This window comes from Mauremys mutica, chromosome 5 (genome assembly GCF_020497125.1).
Source record: "Mauremys mutica isolate MM-2020 ecotype Southern chromosome 5, ASM2049712v1, whole genome shotgun sequence".
Taxonomy (NCBI): domain Eukaryota; kingdom Metazoa; phylum Chordata; order Testudines; family Geoemydidae; genus Mauremys; species Mauremys mutica.
In genome coordinates, this window is record NC_059076.1 from 143353736 (window position 1) to 143377306 (window position 23571).

General features: G+C 53.9%; 1 protein-coding gene across 2 annotated transcripts; it reads left to right on the plus strand.

The window, feature by feature from the left end:
* The first annotated feature begins 79 nt into the window (after nt 1-79).
* On the plus strand, nt 80-22222 carry AUP1 (AUP1 lipid droplet regulating VLDL assembly factor). 2 transcript variants are annotated; one of them, XM_045018246.1, is made up of 12 exons: nt 80-237; nt 670-813; nt 1416-1566; nt 5406-5593; nt 5683-5755; nt 8719-8792; nt 9955-10021; nt 12615-12720; nt 13074-13229; nt 13443-13606; nt 14034-14122; nt 21770-22222. In XM_045018246.1, the coding sequence occupies exons 1-12, from the start codon at nt 191-193 to the stop codon at nt 21816-21818; spliced, it is 1308 nt and encodes a 435-aa protein (XP_044874181.1). In that variant the 5' UTR covers nt 80-190; the 3' UTR covers nt 21819-22222. The 2 variants fall into 2 exon arrangements, with proteins under 2 accessions (XP_044874181.1, XP_044874182.1); XM_045018247.1 differs by having other exon boundaries at nt 670-807.
* Nucleotides 22223-23571: the final 1349 nt, after the last annotated feature.

Here is a 23571-nt window from a genome sequence, read left to right on the forward strand (position 1 = left end):
CCGCGCGGGGCAGGCCGGGAGCGAGGCGCGGGGCAGGACGGGAGATGGAGTCCCGCGCGGGGCAGGCCGGGAGCGCGGTTCAGGCCGGACGCGGGTTCCCTTTCCCAGAAGGCCCCGCGCGGAGAGGGGCCGCCGTGGGTAAGATGGCGGCAGGTCCTGGGCCTCGCTGAGGCGGCGGCTCGGGACTGGGATGGAGCCTCCGGCCTCGGGTCCTGAGCGGCTCTTCGACGCGCACCGGTGAGAGCCCGGGGGGGGCTGGCCTGGCCTGGCCTGGCCGGGGGAGGGCCCGGGGGGTGGCGGGGGGGCTGGCCTGGCCGGCGGGGTGGTTGGGGGGTGTCTCGCTTGGGGGGCGGGGGGGCCTGGCCTGGCGGGGGGGGTCTCGCTCTCAGAGGGGGGGCTGGCCTGGCCTGGCCGGGGGAGGGCCTGAGGGGTGCCTCGCTTCGGGGGAGGGGCTGGGCTGGCCAGGCCAGCGGGGGGGTCGAGGGGTGTCTCGCTTGGGCGGAGGGGCTGGCCTGGCCGTGGGAGGGCCTGGGGGGGTCTCGCTCTCGGAGGGGGGGGCTGGCCTGCCTGGCGGGGGCTGGGGGGTGTCTCGCTGGTGTGGGGGGGCGGCCTGGGGCTGTTGCTAGGGGCTGGTGTCGGACCCTGACCCGAGCCCTCTTTCCCTGTCAGGTTTCCCAGCGATGGCTTCCTGCTGCTGGCTCTGCTGCTCTACGCCCCTGTGGGGCTCTGTCTGCTTCTCCTGCGCCTCTTCATCGGCATCCACGTCTTCCTGGTCAGCTGCGCCCTGCCTGACAGCTTGCTCCGAAGGTTAGGGTGGGTGCGGGGCTGCCCGGGGAGAGTTGGGGCTCTTGTCAGTCTCCCACCCCAAAAATCCAGCAAATAGCCATCTCTGACCTGTCTGCAAGGCGGTCCTGTGGAGCCCCCCAGTTCTCCATGGAGTTGGAGCTGCCTCTCCCTGGCCCACTGGGGCTTGCTGTTAGGTGTGGTGTGCAGGTCGGCATTGTGGTTGCTCTGTCCTGGTGTCTTTTGTGCTTACCAGGCCCTTCATCCCCAGTCCCGAGCAAGGAGGCTCCTTTGCTGGTGACTCTAGGGCCTGAACCCCATGATACATGCAGCCTGACGACAGGTTTCTTTTGCCCAAGTAACAGACTGCAGCAAGTGCACCCGCAGCCACTCCCCATGATTCCAGTACTGAGCTCTCCCCACACAGTTCTGCTAGTTGGTGCCCCTGCTATCCCAGCCCTGAGCTTACTCCCATTCACCCTGTCCCCCATCCCCCCGACACACCTCTAGTGCCCCTCAGTCCTAATCCTGCAGTGTCTGTATAGCCCTTGCTAGTCTCGTCTTTATTCACTGGTCATCTAAACCAATTCTGGTCACAATGGGGTTGGGGGGGTCTCTGTTCCTGTTGTTAGGTTTATCGTGCGTGTGATGTGTTCGGTGCTGGGTCTGTTTGTGCGGCAAAGTGACCCCCATCTCCGGGATGCCAATGTCAGGGTTTATATTGCCAACCACGTGACGCCCTTCGACCACAGTGTCATCAACCTACTGACCTCGTGCAATACCGTGAGTCATGCAGGGGTCTGGGGCTGCGCCCTTCAGCCTTTCCCCTAGGAGAAGCACTTAGTGACCTGTTCAGGGATTGGGGACTGGCTCCTGGGTCTATCTTTATTAATGAATAATTGAACAAGGCTTGAGCTTCTCTTTCGGCTTGTATGTTATGCTGTTGGGTTGTGGTTGGTTCAAGTAAAGGAGGAGCACAGAACCGGGCCGCCCAAGCAAGCATGTAGCCTCTGCCTCCCCTTCCTGGCTCTTTAAATAGACATGAGCGGAAGCACAGCTGGGTTTGCGGCTTTCCCTGGGTGCTGGCTGTTTCCTGTGGGTGCAGAGGGCCGCCTGCACCTGCCCAGGAAGCACTGAGCGATGCTGTGTGATGAGGGTCTAGCCAAATAACACTGCTGACAATAGAAATAATAAACACCAGCACTGTCAAGCAGTTATAAAAATTAATCACGAAGAATAACACTGTTAATAGAATACCTTTTATTTACATATTTTTGGATGTTTTCTATATTTTCAAATATATTGATTTAAATTATAACACAGAATACAAAGTGTACAGTGCTCACTTTATATTTATTTTTTATTACAATTATTTGCACTGTAAAAAAAAATGTATTTTTTCAAATCACCTAATAGAAGTACTGTAGTGCAATCTCTTTATCATGAAAGTTAAACTTACAAATGCAGAATTATGTAAAACAAAAAAAACTGCATTCAGAAATAAAACAATCTAAAATTTTAGAGCCTGCAACTCCACTCAGTCCTACTTCTTGTTCAGCCAGTTGCTCAAACAAGTTTGTTTACATTTGCATGAGATAATGCTGCCCGCCTCTTGTTTACAGTGTCACCTGAAAGTGAGAACAGGCGTTCGCACGGCACTGTTGTAGCTGGCATTGCAAGATATTTACGTGCCAGATGCACTAAAGATTCATATGTCCCTTCATGCTTCAACCACCATTCCAGAGGACATGCGTCCATACCGATGACTGGTTCTGCTCTATAACAATCCAAAGCAGTGGGACCGACACATGTTCATTTTCATTGTCTGAGTCAGATGCCACCACCAGAAGGTTGATTTCCTTTTTTGGTGGTTTGGGGTCTGTAGTTTCCGCATTGGAGTGTTGCTCTTTTAAGACTTCTGAAAGCATGCTCCACACCTCGTCCCTCTCAGATTTTGGAAGGCACTTCAGATTCTTAAACCTTGGGTCAAGTGCTGTACAGTAACTCCTCACTTTAAATCGTCCTGGTTAACGTTGTTTTGTTGTTATGTTGCTAATCAGTTAGGGAACATGCTCATTTAAAGTTGTGCAATGCTCCACTCTTGTGTTGTTTGGCTTCCTGCTTTCTCCACAGCTGGCAGCCTCCCTACGCTCCCCACAACGCGTCCTGCCTGCCGGCAGACCCTGCGGATCAGTGCCTTGCCCCTCCTCCCCCGCCTCCTGCCCGCGGCAGTCAGCTGGCTTGCCACGGTTTGGGGACAGAAAGGAGGGGGGAGGAACGAGGACTTGGTGTGCAGGCTCTCCCCACCCCCCATGCCACAAGCCAGCTGATTACCCTGGGCAGGAGGCGGGGGGGAGGGAGGGGGAGCCTGCGCGCCAAGTTCTCGCTTCTCCCCCCTCCCTCCTGCCCCCTAAACGCTGCAAGCCAGCTGATTGCCCAAGGGAGGGGGGAGGAACGAGGACTCAGCGTGCAGACTCCCCCCCCCCTTCCCCTGCCTCCTGCCCAGGGCAATCAGCTGGCTTGCGGCATTTAGAAGGGAGGGGGGAGGAGCGAAGACACAGCGTGGGAAGTAAAGGGGGAGGAGGTGGGGGGGAGAAGAGGCAGGTCAAAGATGGGAGAAGGGGAGGAGTGGGTGGGCTAAGGGTTGAGCCCCCACCCCTGGTGCTTGCAGAGTAGGGGAAGCTGCCGCTGCTGCGCAACGTGCTTCTCCCAGCCTACAGCACCTTCAGCCTCCTTGCCTGCCTCATCTCCAGTGCCAGTGGGCTGTGCCTGTGTGGGGTGAGCCGGGGGCACCTCTCAACTCTAGTACAGTACCTGTATTAAATTGCTTGTTTAAAATGTACATAATGCCTTTTGTATGGCAAAAAAAATTTTCCCTGGAACCTTATCCTCCCCCCCCTCCCCCATTTACATTAAATTTTATGGGGAAATTGGATTTGCTTAACATCATTTCACTTACAGTTGCATTTTTCAGGGACATAACTACAACGTTAAGTTGTAGCTATCTTTAGAAATCTCACATTTGTGTTTTGTGAAATCTGCAGTGAAAGTGTTCTTAAAATTAACAACATGCTGGGTCATCATCTGAGACTGCTATAACGTGAAATATATGGCAAAATGTGGGTAAAAAACAGAGCAGGGGGCATACAATTCTTCCCCCAGGACTTCAGTCACAAATTTAATTAACACATTTTTTAACAAGTGTCATCAGCATGGAAGCTTATCCTCTGGAATGGTGGCCAGAGCATGAAGGGGCATACTACATTTTTAACATATCTGGCACATAAGTACCTTGCAATGCCAGCTACAAAAGTGCCATGCAAATACCTGTTCTCACTTTCTGGTGACATTGGTGATGGTGATGCCTCTTCTTGTGCTTCTTCTTGTGGGAGCCGTGCCCGCTGGACTCGTCCTGGTCCCCTGGGGACACGCGCAGACGCTCCCATCACCTCGCTGCCCACGGGCGGCACAAGGGCACCGGGCCTGGGGCATTCCCAGGGGGCGGGGCACCAGGCTGAAGGGACGACCTGCCCTGATTCCCCAGGGGAGGGGTGAGACCCAACAGGCCCCCCAAGCTCCTATGAGCCCTGTCCCGCTCCCACCCCAGCTCTGCTTAGCCGGGGGCTGGGCCCCCATGGCCGGGGTGGGGAGCAAGTGCAGGCCATATATAACCCCTGCCCCCCCCAGCGGCCTCCCCATCCCCCCAGCAGCTCCCACTTCCCCCCCCCCACCGGCCCACGCGCTCCCGCTCCCCCCTCGAGCAATTGGCTGAACAAGAAGTGGGACTGAGTGGACTTGTAGGCTCTGAAGTTTTACACTGTTTTGTTTTTGAATGCAGTTATGTAACAAGAAGAAAATCTACATTTGTAAGTTTCACTTTCATGACAAAGAGATTGCACTACAGTATGAGGTGAATTGAAAAATACTACACCTCTGCCTCGATATAACGCTGTCCTTGGGACCCAAAAAATCTCACTGCGTTATATTGAACTTGCTTTGATCCACCGGAGTGAGCAAACCCCCCCCCCCCCCCCCGGAGCACTGCTTTACCGCGTTATAGCCAAATTTGTGTTATATCAGGTGGCATTATATCGAGGTAGCGCTGTATTTCTGTTTATCATTTTTACACTACTAATATTTATAATAAAAAATAATATACACTTTGATTTCAATTACAACACAGAATAGAATATATATGAAAATGTAGAAAAACATCCAAAATATTTAATACATTTCAATTGGTATTCTATTGTTTAATAGTGTGATTAATCATGATGAATTTTTTAATTGCAATTATTTATTTTTTTAGTTAATCACGTGCGTTAACTGCAATTAATTGATAGCCCTAATAAGCACTCTCCCCTGAGAGGACTTGTACTTTGCGCAGTCCTGAAGGGCAACACACTTGGTGTGAGGAGGGATAATAAATCTTGTACCCAAGGCCCCTCTCCTCCCATTCACAGCTAGGGGCCATTCGGAGGACACCCGGCTGCTGATGCTGCTGCAGTGTCTGGGGAGGGAAGGGCTCTCAGGCAGTCAGGACCCAAATCGACCAGCAGGTTGGAGTCTTAGCAGGGAGACTGGGAGGGGGTCACTAATTTGCCCTTGCTCTTCTCTTGCAGCCTGCGCTGAATGGCACACCGGGTTTCATCTGCTGGTCGCGGGGATTCATGGAGCTGGGGGCGGTGGGGAGCCGGGCAGAGCTGGTGGATTCCCTGAAGGTGTATTCGTCCCATGGGGGGAATCCACCTCTGCTGCTGTTCCCAGAGGAGGCAGCCACTAATGGCCGAGTTGGCCTTCTTCGCTTCAGGTAGTGGTGGTGGGGGATGTTCCTGGGGACAGGACTCCCTTAGCCCGTCTCTGTGGCTCTTGTTAATCGCTGGGATGTTTCCTTTTCAGCTCCTGGCCATTCTCAATCCTGGACATGATTCAGCCCGTGGCTCTGCAAGTTCAGAGGCCCTTAATTGCTGTGGTGAGTCTAGAGGTGTGGGGAAAAGAGCCCCTAGCCCATAGTGGGTGTGTATAGCTTAGGGGGGTCGTGGCTAGAGGGTTACTATTGCCGTTACTTTGTGCCCTGTGGCCTACTCCTGTGCTTTGGGGTTCTTTCCTTCCGTCTCAGACTTCTCGGTGGCCATGTGAGGCAGGCGTTCTGCTTCCTCCCAGGGAATTTCACTGACATCGACTCTGCCTTTCACACACCTCTTAAGTTCCAGTGGCAATATTGGTACGTTTGTGATCTATCAACCTGCCTAGGCAAGGCTCCTCTCTGGGTCCCGTCACTAGTATCTCAGCACCCCACCAATTTTAACACACTTATTCTCACAATACCCCATGAGATCAGGAAGCGCGATTATCCCCTGAGGGATTACATAACCCTTCCCCCAGGCACACGGGGCTGAGTTCAGGGCTGCTGAGGCCTAGGCTTGCACATGAAGCACAGCCCAGTTCTCCTCTCGGAGGCCAGTGTTAATATGTTGACAGTGACACCGTTGACTGGGTTGCAAGCATAATGTTTTCAGCTCCCTTAAAGCTGTGACTTGGGGCGTGAGGAGAGGGAAACTGATTTAACAGATAGAGGCAGCGATAAAGTGGTGGGCTGAGGGAAAAGGAGGAGTTGCTCTGTAATGGGCAGAGGTGGATGGGTGGTTATACAGCTGTCACATGGAGCCAGAGCTAGCACCCCCTCTTGGGCAAGCAAGGGCACCCTTATCCATGAATATTTGCTCAGGCTGAAAGCTGGGGCCTGGGTCACTCTCACAAGTGCAGGTTCCCTCTCTCAGCAGCAGGGTCAGATGAGGCCTACTAAGCAGGCAGGGACCGCATCTGGAAAGTGTGTTGTCAGAGCAGCTTGGCTGCCCTGACACCCATTAGGCCCACAACTTAGAGCAGGAAATAAGGAAAGCAAAGGGACAGACTCTAAGAAGTAATGGACAAAAGCCCCCCACCCCACATAAGTCTCTTTCATCCAGGGGTTGTCACTGGCTGTCAGGATAACCAAGGAAAGTTCCAGGAGTTCTAGCCGCACAATGCCAGGCTGTGAGAACCAAAGGCTAATTGAGGGGAGCGCCTTTGAACTAAAATTGACCAGCCGTTATCCATGCAGTCCTCAAAAGGTCTGGACCTACAGTGCTGATTGAAAGAAATGTGACTCTGTATCAGTTTCATAAATGTTATTAAAACTATTGAACAAAATCCAGAAAATATCAGCTAAGCTTCTGTTAATGCTGCTAAACTAAAGTACAGATTAAACAACAATATAACTATCAAATCAACTAGGTACTTTCAATACAGGATTGCAATTACATCGCCAGATTAATACAACAAATAATCCGCCTTTATAAAGCCTGAGGAGGAAGCTGTCCATTTGTTCATAAACCCCAACTAAGGAATTTTACCAGTTAATCAAATGTATAATTTGGGAGTGTTAAATGTTTTAATACAGAAACCAAATTATCGAATGTTTAAACTACAGTTTCAGAGCCAGATACAAAGCTACTTCCTTGGCTTTCAGTTCTTGTGTTGTGGTCCTAAACTCCTCCTACCCCACCCTCCAACAGAGAGCTTATAACAAATTCCAGCAAAACTCTGTGATGAGCGGAAGTTTGACCAGTCTTATGATCCAAAAGTCACACCTGGCAGTAATTTTTTTTAGAGCTTCTAAACACAGAATGTAGGACACACTTTGATGGGTGTCTGAGACTTTAAAACTGAGGACCATTTCTCAGACACCCTTGACAGCTTAACATTGGGGAATGTAAAGGTTGGGACACCTCCCATTTAATACAAACCAAAGAGAAAAATGAAATTCTCAAGGTAATGGAGCAGCAGTCCCTGAGCCAGACAGATGCTGCTGGCACATCGCTTCTTGCCAGTGGGGTCTCCTTTGAGTGTGGGGAGAGGCTTGTCTCTGGCTAATGTGGCCTCTTGATTGATGTGACATAAGTCACAATATTTGATGATTTGCGTACCACAGAGACTGTAAATCTGACTCTCCAAAATATCAAAAAGACAACATGGGACCACTTGGTGAGGAAGATGACATGGTCTTACCGGAGTGAAAAAGTCTTGAGATGACATTGTCGCCAGTGTATGGAAAATTTGACCAAAAAATCCGATGAAGTCTCTGAAGAGTCCTGGTAACAACCAGCCACTCAGCATTCGTCCATTAGCAACATTAAAAATAAGTTGGACATCTTTTGGTCAAATTTTGTTATTACTCTCTCAGTCAACAATTTAATAATCTAGATATGTAGGAATTACGTCGTAAATCAAACACTTTGAAAGTTTCATCTTGATAGAGAAGTAACTTTAAAATCTCTCAGTGAAATCCATTTAAGAAATAAAAATAAGTTTAAAGTCTGAATTCCCATACAACCTATTTCTCTCACAAGGTCTTGATGGGTCTGGAAAATCTTCAAGTTTTGTCTGGTCCGGGTGTTCCTTAGCTATGAATTGTCTGTGTAATAGGCGTCCTAGTGCCCAAAACAGATCCAAGCAAGGTCGCTGAGTCCAACATGCTTCCTTACTATGATTCTGGCCAAGAGAGTAGGGCCTTCCTGTGAGTCCAGAAAATTGTTCATGGTCCATAGGCCTGAAGCCATTACCAGTCTTTCATCCGCGAGCAGGTTCTGTCAGTTACAAGTGGGGAGGGGGGGACACACCTGTCTGCTCTGATGGTAGGAGTGAGGCAAGCCCTGGAGCTATGTAATCGGTTGGTGCTAGTCCTGTGCATGTCTCCTTGTCATAATCCACATCCCCAATCATCTCAGTCCCTCTTAGTTCTGCCTGGTGAGAAAGCAGCCTGCCTGGATTTGCCTCAGGGCAGGTCTTTGCTGTGCTCTTTCCCTTCCTTTGGGCATGTCCGTGCTGTAAGTGTCTCGCTGGCTGTGTGTGGCTCTGTCCCCAGCCGGAGTCTCACTGTGCTCTCTTCCCCAGAGTGTGGCCGACTCCTCCTGGATCACAGAGCTGCTCTGGACCTTCTTTGTTCCCTTCACAGTTTATCAAGTAAGGTACTATCTCTCGCAGTCCTTTGAGGAAGGGGGTGGGGCAGGGCCCTGCTGTGTTTACCTTACTCAGTCCTGCCGAGAGCCCCTGCTGTGTCTCGTTCCTGGTCCCAGGCTGTCCAGCTGGGTGCCGAGTCCCTGCTTTTCTCCTCTCCAGGTTCCTGGTGTGGGAGGAGCCTCTTTCTGGGCCCCTGGTTCCTGAGAGGGGTTCGTCCCCTGTTAGGGGGAGGGGGATCTAGTACCGGTGAGGGGTGCCTTGGTCTCCCCGGGTCCTTTTCCCCACATTTCTCTGCTCTCTTTCCCTTGTCAGCTCCTGCCTCCTCTGTGCTTCGGTGGTTCCCTGCAGCTGGCTCAGCCTTTCCCTCAAGTCAATCCCTCTCCCTGCTGGGAGGCTTCTCCTGACACTCCCCTTCTTCGCTCATTTGAGCAATTCAGGCTGGGCCCTTCTCCCTGTGAAACCCAGGGCTTAGCTGGTCTCCATCCCCCCTCGGCTGGCACAGCGGCTCAGCATGTCCATCTTACAGCATACAGCTCAGTTAGGGGTACCAGTGAGCAAAATCTCCCCTGCTCTTGCCAAAATGCAGCATCTTGAGGGCACAGTCCCTGAACAGGGCCGCCTGCTGGGCTCTTCCCCTCTGTCCCCTTCTTCCTCATTGTGGCAGTGCAGGCCAAAGAGAGGGAGAGCTGGATCTGTGGGGATGCTCTCCTTCCCTTCGCTGGGCCGGGGAAAGGGTCCACGTGGCGTCCCTCCCAGCAGGGAGCCCGGGGCAGGCTGTGTCCTTTTCCCCCAGGCTGTGTTGCACATTGCAGGTTTCCTGCCCACACCTTGGGTCTGACCCTGGTGCCTCTGTGTTCTCGCTGCCCTCACTGGGGCAGCAGCTCCTCCCAGATTGGGTCTGGGAACCACATTAACAGGCCGCTGACACCCCTTTTCCTGGCAGTTAACGAGTCTAAATCAAATGGGCTCAATTCCTCCCCTGGCAACCCCCCCTTCCCAATCCACCTCCCTCCTCTGCCACACTGCTCGTTCGCGTTGCTACGCCTGGGGCTTGGCCCTGCTGCTGGGCATGGGGAGCTCGGTTTCCCGGTGGACTCAGCGAAGGGCCCTGGCGCCCAGGCTCTCAGCCACGCCAGGAGCAGTCAGCCCAGTGCTGTTGTCTCCCATCAGGTGGATGCCGCCTGTCTTCAGACAAGCTGATGAGCCGAATGAGGAGTTTGCCCTCCGAGTTCAGGAGGTAGGAGGGGCCTGGGGGAGGGAGAGCTGGGGCTGCTGCAGTTGCAGGGCATCCTAGAGGAGGCTTGGGACTGGATCAGTGGGTGTGAGCAGTGTCTGTGTTGGGGACAGAGAACATCTTCAGGGAGGGGCCAGGGTGTGTGTCTGGATGGAGGAGGTATCCTTGGGTCCGTATTTGTTACCCCCGAATTTACCATATCTTTCATGGCCTGCTATTTATTTGCCCCTCCACAGCTCAAGGGGGAGCTAACTTCAGTGGACATGGGCAGGCTGGCTAATGGGAATGAGGGTATAGAAATGGAATTTACCACAGCGGGGAGAGCTGGCACGTGACAGTATTAGGGAGGTAGCAAGGATTTCTAATAATCTGTCAAATGCAGAGTGGTGCTGTCTGGCACGAATAGCCAACAAAGTGCCAGTATTTGTGGCAATCTCCCTGTTACTCGTGCACTCTAGGACACCCTACCTTTAGCCTTCTGTGGGCTCAAGGCATAACCTAGTTAATGTAGGCACCCACACCCTTTCCCAGTTCCTAGGGCTCAGGGCGTACTCTTCTGCAGGTTTGCAGGGCCTTTTACCAGCAAAAAGCTCCTTCCACAGTAATATAGTAATATCCTTAAACTCTATTTATTAACAGTTACCAAAAGAGAATACACGTGCTAAGCATACAATGCTCACCTCTCCCAATAAGGCATGCACATTTTTCCTGGTGGCCAGTCAGGATCAGGTTGTCCAGGGCAGTGGTTCTCAACCAGGGGTACTTGTTTCCTTGCGGGTACACAGGTCTTCTAGGGGTACATCAACTCATCTAGATATTTGCCTAGTTTTACAACAGGCTTCCATAAAAGCACTGGCGAAGGCAATACAAACTAACATTTCATACAGAAAAAATGAGTCAGCAATTTCTCAGTAATAGTGTGCTGTGAAAAGAACGAGGCGTACTGGGTTTTAGCCCACGAAAGCTTATGCCCAAATAAATGTGTTAGTCTCTAAGGTGCCACAGGTATGCCTCATTCTTTTTGCTGATACAGACTAACTCGTCTGCCACTATGAAACCTGTCAGTGGGCTGTGACACTTTCTTATTTTAATGTCTGATTTTGTAAGCAAGTAGTTTTTAAGTGAGGTGAACCTTGGAGGTACGGAAGACAAATCCGACTCCTGAAAGGGATACAGTAGTGTGGAAAGATTGAGAACCACTGGTCCAGGGACTCCAGCTTCTGCACAAGATAGTTGGCAGGATGTTGAGGTCTGGCAGCTCTGTTCTTGGGCTGTATCTGAATTAGGTTCCAAAGAATTTCTGTTTGGACCCCAGTTAGTTAAACTTGAGTCCTGGTTAGCTACACCTTAACCTAGGGGCGGGCAAACTTTTTGGCCTGAGGGCCACATCAGGTTTCGGAAATTGTATGGAGGACTGGTTAGGGGAGGCTGTGCCCCCCCAAACAGCCAGGTGTGGCCTGGCCCCTGCCCCTATCCCGCCCTGCTTATTGCCCCCTGATGCCCCCTCCTCAGGACCCCTGCCCCATCCAACCCCCCCTGCCCCCGGAACCCCACCCAACCCCTCCTCTCATTCCTGAATGCTCCCACCCCCACCCCCTGGGACCCCTGCACCATTCAACCACCCCTTCTCTCTGACTGCCCCCTGCTGCCCCATCCAACCCCCCTCCTTCCTGACTGCCCCCCAGGACCCCTGCACCCATTCACACACACCGTGTTCCCTGCCCTCTGACCACCCCGACCCCTATCCACACCCTCACCCCCTGACCACCATCCCGAACTCCACTGCCCTCTCTCCAACCCCCCGCCCCCCGCTCCGTAACCACACTGCCTGGGGCACTGGGGGCTGTGGCGGGAGCCAGCCATGCTACCGCGCAGCACAGAGCACCGGGTCAGGCTGCAGCTCTGCAGCTGCGCTGCGGCTGCGGGGGAGGGGGAACAGCAGGGGAGGGGCCGGGGGCTAGTGTCCCAGCCAGGAGCTATGGGGCCGGGCCACATGTGGCCTGCGGGCCGTAGGTTGCCCACCTCTGCCTTAACCAATCATTTTAAACTAAAGTACTACAAAATAATTCTTTGACCAGTCCTAACATATTGCGAAACAATTGTTTAACCAATCATACACCACCACCTTAGTTGATTTAAATCTTGCAAAATTAATCACGAGACAGATAGAAACAAAGAACCAGATAGACACGAGAGAGAAACAGTAGAGAAGTGGGGACCATAAAGGCATAACAATAAAGTAGGGATTTCACGATTACGCAACTGTTGATAAGTGATTCCTTGCCAGGCAGAATGCATCAAACAACATTTTCTTTAAACATCTTAAGATCTGTTTCTTTATCTGGTGCTATTAGGACAGGAATGCCACCTTCTTAACTGCCCCAAAATTCATTGTTTTAATGTAATTTAGATGGAATGGGAGCATGTGACTTTCTGCTTCTTTGCTCCTGTCCTAATGTGGCAGCAGAAAAAGGCCTCAGACCTTACACCTGTGTGCACCCATGCATTTGCGGTGCTGCCCCACGTGCGCACCAATCCCTGGATGTTGTTGCCCTGGGCATGATTCTGATGACTCTCTCCTGTGTGTTTTCTGTAGCTCTTGGCCGTGGAGCTGGGTGTGGTTTCTACGCGACTCACTGCTGCGGATAAAGCCGAGCATATGAAGAGGCTGAGACACACCCCGCCTCACCTCTTTGCCCCAGGTGTGTGTCTGCCTTCCCTGCTGCAGAGCACCTGCCCGGGCTCTGGCAGAGCCCCACCCACTGCCTGCTTTCTGCCTTGGTGGCTGCCCTGGTCTGCTGTCAAAGCTTCACACTTGCGGGAGGGAAAAGGACATGCTCCTCCAGTGCCAGCCTCCTCCCTGGGGAAGGGCGTTACCCCAGCCTGCCTGCTCCAGACTGGGATAAGGGCAGACCTGGTGAAGTGGGGGGTCCCCTTATAGAGCCTGTAGAAGCTAGAGATGCCAGCGGGTCATCGCTCCCCTGGCCAGCGTAGCCTGGGGCCCTGCCCTCTCCCCTGGGCTGCCCGTTCATGCCCTCTGTTCTTACTCCTGCAGCCTCAAGCCAGTCCTTGGTTGTCAGGCCAAGGGCATCTCCCAGCCTGGCTGGTGTCGGGCCTCTTGCTCCCGAGGACGTGCGGATCACGGAGATGGCCCAGCGGGTCAAGGAAGTGCTCCCACATGTGTCTCTGGGAACCATCAGGAGAGACCTGGGTAAGCGCATACCTGGGACCTTCGTGCAGACCCTGTGGGGCAGAGGCTGGCTGCTGTCCTTCATCTCCTTCTGTCACAGAGCTCCACAACACCCGGCATGGAGGCCTGGGGACTGCTGTGCTATGGGGTTTGTTGGGACATGGAGAACCCCTGCACAGGTCCCTTAGCTTCAGCAGCAGCTCCCCTTCTAACCAAGCCCCTGTGTCCCCACAGCCCAGACCAACTGCGTGGACACTACCATCGCCAACCTCCTGGAGGGCCACGTGCCCCTCCTCCCTGAGGACAAGGATCCGGAACCTGGCTTGCTTGCTCCGTCGACGTCCCAGACTCCAGCGGCCTCCAGCTCTCAGTGCCCTGCAGCTTCATCCTCCTCCAAGGTGCCTGCTGGTGGGACATCGAAGGGGGACCTGGGGAGGCCGAACCCGCTGGCCCACAGGCACTCAGGGCTGCGCTGGGGCCTGCCCCCGAGAGCTGGGTTTGAGAGAGCTGGGACTGCCAAGGAAGGAGACAAGTCAGGGCCAGGGACGGGGATGATGGGCTACCTCTCCCTCGCGAGACCCAGCTCATGGCCTGGCAGTGTGGGGAGCTGGGCACCATGGGTTGGTTCAGCTGTGGCCATCCGAGCTCCGGCCTGTGATGCTAATGGGACTGGAGACTTCTGCAGCCTCTAGTACTGATGCTCTCCATGAGAGGCGTGGGCGCTGAGGTCACGATAAGGTGGGTGGGGAGGGGCGGGTGCTGGGCTACTTGGCAGCTTGCCTGGCCATGCAGTGTGGCTGCTCCCTGAATGCTCTCTTCCCCCAGCCCTCTGTGAAGCTCTTTGCGAAGTCCCCTGTGGAGAGGCATTTGTCCCTGCAGGAGCGGAAACATGTGCTGTATGCCTACGCCAGGAGGTGAGTCCCTTCTGCGTCTCAGGACCCCTGCCTCTGCCATGGTCACAGCAAGGGTGGTCGGCATTCCTGGGTCGGTATCTGCTCCGCCCAGCCCCAGGCAAGGGTGCTGATGCCCAGCAGAACCCTGCCTCCCAGCACAGGGTGGTGGCTAGGGGCACCGAGCTGTGCGCAAAGCAGGCAGGAAAACTTTTTCCAGCGTGTGACCCTCTCCGTGGTTCTGGGGCAGCTATCACCAGTTTGTCAGCACCCATAGGGCCGTCTCCCTGGGCTGGACATAGGGCTGTCCGCTCCCTGCTGTATTCAATCAGTAAATTAAAGGGTAGGCATATAATTAATGCCAGTCCATGTGGCTTTATGGCAAATGGGGCTTGTCAAGCCGGATTTAATCCTTTGGTGTTGTGAGTGTGATTGATAAAGGTAACTGTGCACCTGTGATGTGCCTGCGTCACATTCTCATTAGAAAATTAGCACCTGGCGTGTGGCAAAACGGGCTGATGAGGTCCTGGGGAGTACAAACCTGAGGAGCCATGAGTATGCGTAGGAGTAGAGTGAGGATTCTCCTGTCTACGCGGCACTGGTGCAGCCGGTGCTGAAATGCCACCCCAGCTCTGGGGCAGCATTTTAAACAAGGGTGTTGGAAAACTGGAGAGGATACACAAAGGAGCCAGGGAAACGGTTGGCGGGTGGAGAAAATGCCTGGCAGCCAGAGACTTACAAGCTCATTCTGTTTAGCTGAGTGCAAAGGAGACTGAGAGGTGACTTGATTTCACTGAGAGAAAATCCTGGGGACTAAAGGCTCTTTAATCTAGCAGAGAGAGGCAGAATAAGACCCACACTGGAGGTCAAAGCCAGACCTATTCCAATTAGAACTAAGGCCCATGAGGGTGATTAACCGTTGGAACAGACTCCCAGGGGCAATAGTGGATTCTCCATCTCTCAGGGATGAGGGAAAGCAGGTGCAGATAGAGCTGAGAGGAGAGGCTTTCCCTGTGGAGAATTTGACTCATTGATAGAACGGGGCTTCTCCAGTTCTTCTAGAGCATGTATCCCAGCACTCTCGTCAGAGCACCCAGAGCTAACGACCACGTTGTTTTGCTTGTAGAGCTAGAGTGCAGTGTGACCTGGGCTGACATGAACCTCTCCCTTCTGTGCCCTGGGAGTACTGGGCTTACAAAGCCAGGCTTGTGGGGGAAGCGGGGAGGGGTCCCTGACTGGGGATTCCACATAGGCAGGCCAAAGAGCCCTAGTTTCTGAAGAGGACTCCTGTGGGAGCCAAACCTTGGGGTACGTCTGGGTCTGCTTTTCTGGCACATACCTTTTAGCCCATGCTAGTTCTCCAGTGTGTGTCAGCGTGGATCCCGCTGTGGGTGAGCATGCTCCTCATGCACACCAGACCGGAGGCTTTTCGGAATAGCGGCGTCTGCCTCTGCTGGCATGAGCCCTCTGCTGCCTCGCTCTTCCATACGATGCATGAAAGGTGGGGCAGCCGTGACCGTCCATGGCACTGAAATGCAGCCAGGAGTTCTCAGCTCAGGCTAAACTTTATCAAAAATTCCAAAGTCCTCAGAATCGCTTCTGATGGACTGTTTGTCAGCCATGAACTGATCCCACCATCGGGACTGATTTCCAGTGGTCAGACCTGCCCATACAGGCTCCTTATAGTGGACTCTGCCCTGTGGGCTTCCAGCCCGGTCCATCCTGCACTGGGCTCATTCCCCTGAAGCATGGATGCTGTGGGTCTCTCTCTTACCTGGGGGAATTGCATATTCACTGTGCTTGGCCTTCTCTGCCAGACTGGGAGGTGTGAGACGCAAGGTTGAAACTCCACCTTCTGGAACAGTCCATGAAGGTCTTGTCAGAGCCCCTGGAAACAAGCTCCAGCAGCAGCACCGTCTTGGGCAGGCTCAGGCAGTGTCGCAGGTGAGCACTGAGAACCCAGCACTGAGGAACGATCCGTCAAAACACTGGCATTGAAGCCAGCCTCAGCATCCATGTTGAAGCTGGCACCAGCACCTCTGGGGCCAAAGTCAGGGACCAAGAGGGGCTGCTCTGAGCAGCGAGGCAGAAATGAAGAACAGACTGCAAAACCTCCAAGCCCCATGCGAGATCAAGGGCTGGGGAGATGGAGCCCTGCCAGCATGGAGCCTGGCTCTGGAGAAGCACCTGAGCCACCCAGAGAGTCGATTGTACTCCTGTGACATGTTGGTTTGGCCCTGTGGTATGCTGCAGCCCACCATGGCCAGCATGGAGAAGCCAGTCTCCACCATCGAGGAAAAGGAAGATCTCCTCCCCCCAACCCCAAGCAGGCCATTGACACATGAATACGAGGAACAGCCAGCTCCGGGGCAGAGCAACGTGACACTGAAGATCTCTCCCGTTATCACCAGTGTCTTCAGCACTGGTGCCGGCACTGGATGACTTTCAATTGTTCCGGGAGCTTGTGAGTGTTGCTGAGACCCTCGGCATGTTGGAGAAATCTCACAAGCTGTTTGACCCCCTCTTGGCTTCTGGTCCAACAGGATCACCCTCCCAGCCAACACGGGGGACTGCTGGACCCAGCTAACAGGCTGTGGCCACAGGGAAGCTAATGGTGAAGTGAGTTGACACGCAGTCCCAGGTACCAGCCTCCGTGGGATTTGAGTTCTTGTACACTCAGCTGACGGAGCCTCCTTTGTCGTATTTGCTAGGCAAGAGACGTTGAGGTTGAGCTAAAGCACAAGGACCCCAGATGTCTCGACCTGCTTGGGAAGAATTCATACTCCAGCTTCGCTGCAGCTGCGCGTGGCTAACTGTCAGGCCCTGCTGGCCAAGTACAACTTCCTGACATGGGACAGCAGAGCAGAACTCAAGGATGTAAAGCAGCTGGTGGCAATGCTTCTGACCATGGCCAGGTCGTTGGGCACCACGGTGACCACAGACAGTGCACCGTGGCTCCAGGCTGTGAATGAGGATGTACCCTGTGAAGGCTCCAGGCTGCTGAGCGAGAAGGGGGCCAGCCCTCTGCACTCACTGAAGGACTCAAAAGCCACCTTGCACTCTCTGGGGGCTTGCACCCCTCCATTCAACAGGTCATTGCATCCCCAGGCTCAGCAGCACTCACTGTCCTGCCACCCCATACAGTCGGAATGTCATGCCAAGAAGCTCCCAAGAGACGACATGGGCACCAGCCTTCCTTTCCCTCGGCAGCACACCCGCTCCGTCACACGCCAATGGATCGACAAGACAGTCGAGAGCTGCGCTGGACCCAGTCTAGAAAACACAACCTTCAGAAGCCACCTAGCCCCATTCCACCTGGCATCGTCTGCCATCACATCAGACAAATGGATGTTACAAAACTTTGCCTGGGGCCACCCATCGCTCTTCCATGAGAGCCTGCTACAAGTGGAAGAAGCCTTGTTGCTACACCTAGAAGCCATGGCAAAGGTCCCAACAGAGATTGGGGGAAGATGCTTCTACTCCTGGTATTTCCTCACTCCAAAGGAGAAAGGAGGTCGCCTTCCAATCCTAGACCTGAGGACGCTGACCGAACCCATTCACTGTCTTGGGGTCAGGATGGGTAACACCTGCCTCCATTGTCACCTCTCCCCAAGCTCAAGACTGGTTCATAGCACTTGATTTGCAGGGTGTGTTCCCAGCCCACAGGAAGCACCTCAGATTCACAGTGGGGCCCGACCGTTATCAGTGCAGGGTTCTGCCCTTCAGACTCTCCGGTGCTTAGTGTGCACCAAAGGTCTTGCTGTAAACACAGCACATGTAAGAAGACTGGGAATCCATTTCTGTCCAGGCCTGGACAACTGGCAGATCACAGACAGATCCCAGCAGGAGACTGGAACAGCCTTACAATACAACCCTTCCCTGTTCTTGCACCTAGGACTCCTTGTGAATTAAAGAAATATCTCACACTGTTGCAGACAATAGAGTTCACAGGAGCTCCGACTGATTCCAGATCAGCCAGGGCCTACCTGCTGGAGGATGGATTCCAGTTTCTTCAGTCAGAGGTAAATGATCTACAGGCAAGACCGACAATGCATGTGTGTCTGGGACTCTCAGGCCACATGCCGACATGCACATACGTGATGCCACTTGCCAGACTCCACCTATGGCCGTCACAGCAGTGGCTGAGGTCCATGTAGTCCCCATGCAGACATCATGAACGAGTTGGTCACAGTCCCTCAGATCCTGGGAGAGCTCACCTGGGGAGCGTGAGAAAAGGGCTGGCGTTCTCTGGCCACTCCCTGACAACTCTTATCATGGATGCGTCAGGGACACGCAGATGCAAGGCACGTGGTCTCACAGTGACCTGAACCTACCCATGACTGCCCTGGAGCCGAGGGCCTATATAGCGTTCCTGCCCGTTCTGCCAAACTCCACCGTGCAAATCCTGACAGCACATCTGGGCAGCGCTCGATCGTCCCGGAAGCCATCAAGCTCTAGGAATAGTACCATCCACGTGGCCGACCCTACTGGCTGTCCCCCTTCCAGGGGTCGGCACTGACCTGGAATAGTACCATCCACATGGCCGACCCTACTGGCTGTCCCCCTTCCAGGGGTCGGCACTGACCTGGAATAGTACCATCCACATGGCCGACCCCACTGGCTGTCCTCCTTCCAGGGGTCGGCAACAGCCTGGCTGACTTCCTGAGCAGACCAGGAGGCCAGCCATGAGCGGTCCCTGCAGAAGTCCATCCTAGATTCCCACGATACACTTCTTGGCCACAGAGCACAACACCAAGGGTCTGAACTTCTGCTCCGGGGAGGCCTGAGCCCAGATTCCCTGCTGGATGCCTTTCTCCTCTGACACAAGATAGACAGGACATGGCTATAATCATCCCATTAGCCCCTTACTGGCTGTGATGGTGCTGCCCGTGGGAGCCAGCTGAGGTCACTCAATCAAGGTGAACTGCAAACCAAACGGGGCAAACAAACCCCAGAAGCTGGTGGTTATTCCAATACTTAGATTTACCAAGCCAGCACAAAATAGCTTCTATAGTACCTCACTGGTTACTCAGAAGTCCAAACAACGCAGTTCCCTTAAAGTGCCCAGCCTCAGGCCTCCGTCCAGACATACCTGTCAGATAGGATGATGATTTCTGAAAATCTTACTTCATCAGATAAAAGAAAAGGTTCCTCCAATCCCAAAGGATCAGCCACATACCCAGGTCCAATTATAACTTAGATCTTACCCAAAATACACGCTATAGTCACAAGCTAAAATTTATTAAAAAAGAAAAGAGAGAATGTTGGTTAAAAGATTAATATACAGACAGACTTGAATTTAATTCTTGAGGTTCAGATGCACAGCAGAGGTGAGCTTGTAGTTGCCAAAAGTCCTTTTAGAAACAGTCCAGAGGCTATAGTCCAATTTCCATATTCAGGGTGACTCCAGTCGGTGACTGGGGATCTCAATCCTTGTGGCTTAAGGTTTCCCCCTCTTGAAACCCAAAGCAGATCTGAGATGAAGCAGGATCATGTCCCAGGGTTCTTATACATTTCCAGCAGCGTTTGGGCTTGAGAAAACAATAGGCTTAATTCTCCCAAACATCCTGGCAATTAGCACAGAGTAATTTACCCATTAAACAGTTCAGATACAGGTTACCACAACCTTCAAAGAGACACACAGACAATAATACTATTTCACTTAAGTATCATCATAAATGTTAATATTCCTTTTCTGATCTTTGAATTAAAACTCTAGCAATAGACAAGACTTGTTTGCTTACATCACAAGACCTGAGCAAACATCTACCCTTCTACCTCTAACAATGCAGACTTGCATTTCAAAGCTCTGTTCATTTACAGATTTTCCTAACCAGTCCTTAAGATTCACCCATGGGTCAGGTCAGTTGGTGAGGTGAGTTAATTAACTCTTTCTGGCCCTGTCATCTTTCAATGAGATATTATATCACACTCATAACGTCACACTGGCCAAGAGAGTTTTGGCTCTCACCTGTTACAAATGTCCTGGGGCGGCGTCCTCCCCTCCCCCAGTATTTCTCCCAGCGTGTATCAGTATAATAGCTCAGAACCAAGATCGGAGATGCACTGAGAGGCCCTGGATGCTGGCTGGCCGAGCCCTACTGAACTTGCAGGGTGCAGTTGCTGCCAGGATATTTTTATGCAAAACAAGAAAACTTGCACCAGGAAAGTTATTCCTCGAAATGGAAAAAATTCTCCAAATCGGTAACTCCCTGTCATGTTGACCCAGCAGATGCTCTTGTGCCAAAGATCTTGTGCTATATTCTGCTTTACCTCTCACCTTGCTGCAATATCTGCACGTCACACCGTGGTACAGTCGTATTCTGACTTCTCCCACCCTACAGCATCAGAATTCCTCCAGGGGCCTCCTTCATGCTTGTCTTCCAGTTAGAGACCTGACTCGCGTGGGACCGGTTGTGATTATGGGGCCTAAAAATTTACCTTAATTATAAGCTCAGTTGTTTTAAAAGAAAAAAAAAAAAAGGTATGTGAAAGTTCCTAAGACATCACAATAACCTGTAACATTTTGCCTAGGAATTAACCATCCGCCACCTGACTACCAAGATGGTCTGGCTATCGCCTCAGCTTGGAAGGTCAGCAAGCGCCAAGTCCTTCCACGTCCTTCCATAGGGACATGGTGGTGCTGAAACTGCCCAGGTTCCACCCTATGGTGGTCTCAGAATTCCACCTGACCCAGTCCGTTACCTACCCGTCGTCTGCATGCTTTGCACATTGCCAGAGCTGTGCTGTTACCCAACAGCCCAGGCCTTTCAGGCTTCCTCTTTGTGGCCATATCACAGAGCATCTCCAAGTGGAACACACCATGCAGAGCTACCTGCTTTCAGCCACTTAGGGAGGCTATCCCTCCAGATGGCCGGGCGCACTCCACCAGGGATCGAGCAGCAGCACCTGCCTGCTTCCGGACTGCTGCACTCTGCAAGGCAGCTGGGTTAAATGTTGTGTGCTTGCTAAGGCAGCCGGCCACATGCCAAGTTCAGGAGAGCAGAGCTGGCTCACCCTCATCATGCAGAGAGGGTGCTGCTTGCCAGCCACTCGCAGAGGGATCCACGCTGACACAGAGCCAAAAAGCAGAGAGCTGTTACCCCCCAGGGAGTGGTTCCTCGTGACCTGTTGCTGCTCTCGCAGTCCTCAGCCATCTGGGCTTTGGATTGCGAGGGGGCGGCAGGAGGGTCGTGGCCACATCTCGAGGAACCAGGGTGCTGCAGGGTAAGTGCCTGGTCCCTGCGCTTTAGTCAGATGCAAGTGATGGGGCTGAGGGCGGGGTAATGGGGGCCTGTGCTCTACAGAAGGTCAGAGCCGATGAGCCACTGGTCCCTTCCAACCTTCAGGGGGCCCAGAGCAGAGCGTAGCGGGTGCGAGCGTGGAGGGTCACCCTCCGCCGTGGAGGCACCGCCCCCTCCCTCTGTTACATGGTGCTGGGACTGGGTTATTCCCCCAGGCCCAGTCTGGTGGTTTCTGAACCCAGGTCCTCTGGGCTGTTGCTGGGGAGGCAGCTCCCCCCAGTCTGATGCCATCTGAATAGAACCCAGGAGTCCTGGCATCCAGTTCCTGATGTGAATAGGAGGCTACTCCAGCTGCCATCCTGGGAGCGATCCACTCCCTCCCCGCACTCCTCTGCTGCCTGACTAATGGACTCTTCCTGCCCCACAGGAGATACACGGAGAAATATGGGACGCCGCGGGGTGATGGGAGCCACTGAGGCGCCCCTCACCCTCCTGCCTGTGGCGTGCGCAGGGCTCGGGCCATTGGGAGCGTGACCTCAGCATGGCCGTTTTGCATGATTCACAGCACTGCAGTGGGATCCCAAAGCCTCCGAATCAGCACGCTTGAGATGCAGCGGGGCCTTCGTGGCGTGTGCCAGCCCAGGCAGGCAGTGCTCAGCTGCCCACGGTGGGGCAGTAAGTGCCTGTGTATCCCCGCATCACACTCGACCTGCCTCCGGCGAGCCACACGGGGTTGGAGAGCTGAAACTGGGCTGCCCACGGGGTACTGGACTCCGCATCAGCCTGGCCCGGCCGCCTCCACTTGGGCTGTTGTTAAACTGGGCAAAGGGGGTTTCTTCTCAGCCACAAAAAATAAATCTGACTCTATTATGGCCAGGTACCAGGGCTTGAGATCTCGGGGGGGAGCCTGCTGACCTCTCTGGGGAGTGAGGGGAGAGGGGCTCCTCTTCCAGGCCAACCTTTAACCAGTGGGGCCCAGTGTTCTGGTCCCGAAGCTGTCTGGGCCTCAGATGTGCCCCAGAGCTGAGCTCGGGGAGCTCCCCGGAGAACTGCAGGCGCCTTAGCACTGGTGGCTGTAGGCCACAGTTATTTCAAGTGTCTCTATCCCTGTTCAGTCCTCTGGTGCCCGTGTGCCCTGGCCGCGCTTGGGCTCATACCTCTCACTTGGCATTGTTAGATAGTCAGAGGTACCGGGGGGTGCTGGCCAGGCTCGTTTGGGGGTGACGCCCAACAGCTGGAGAAAGATCGCTGCACGGCATGCCCTGCGGAGACTCTCCAGGTGGGCAGAGGACAAGCAATGCCCAAAGGAGCGTGCTCCCCAGTGCCTCCCTCGTGCTCCCGCTGTGGGGTGGTGGGAGTGGACAGGTTCCACCCTCTTAAAACTCTGTTCTTTGTCTGGCACCTGAGCGCTGCCCTGCAGCTCTCCGACCCTCCTGGAGCAGGGGGGAGAGGGCTGGTGCAGGGTCCACTAAGGCCCAGGAGCATAGATGTGTGTTGCTGGAGTTTTAGCTCCATCCTGTGGATGGAGTGAGTGGCCCGTCCCCTCTTCCTGCAGCTGCAAAGGAAACCCCAGGGTGAGTGCCACGCTGCTGCAGCTGCCCCAGTCCCGCTCAGCTGGCCCCTGGGAGAGGAGCTGCTTTGAATGGGATCCCCAGTGTTCTCCCACTGCAGGGCAGGGTGGGTGATCTCAGCTGCAAAGGGATGCAGGTCCATCTGGGGGCTGGGCAGGGGCACTGCCTTTCCCTTGGACATGTGGTGCACGGGGAGGTGATTTTGGGCTGGTGCCCAGGAATGGGTGTGGTGCTAGGACAGAAAGGAGACTGCTGTGCTTCCCCCCGCAGGCCTGCCCCCTGCACTGCCAGTGTGAGGGGCTGGGCCCGACAATACGGGCACAGCAGTGAGGCCTGGGCCCAGGGCACAGCAGGACGGGTCCCAGCCAGTTCTGCTTTTGCTTTAAAAAAAACAAGCTGGAGGTGTCTGCAAAGACAATCAGGAAATATGCATGTGCCCAATGCAGGGCTGCCTGCCTGAGTCTGCTCAGAGCCTGGAGCAGGAGGGGTGCTCCCCGTGCAGGGCCCTAGACCTGTCACTCACAGCCCCACTCCCCCAGCAGTCTCTGCCACCTGCACCCAGCAGGGCCTCTGCAGCAGAGCTGCCTCCCGAGCCTGGCTGTGGGGCCTGCTGCCCTAGAAGGGGCGGGGCTAAGGTCCCCGTTTGCCCTAATCCAGG

Excerpts from the sequence above, each read along its gene's own strand:
- AUP1 (XM_045018246.1), top strand. The coding sequence starts at position 191 with ATGGAGCCTCCGGCCTCGGGTCCTGAGCGGCTCTTCGACGCGCACCG. Across the intron at positions 10,022-12,614 it reads TTGCCCTCCGAGTTCAGGAG|CTCTTGGCCGTGGAGCTGGG; the intron begins GTAGGAGGGGCC and ends TGTTTTCTGTAG. Across the intron at positions 14,123-21,769 it reads CTGTATGCCTACGCCAGGAG|GAGATACACGGAGAAATATG; the intron begins GTGAGTCCCTTC and ends CCTGCCCCACAG.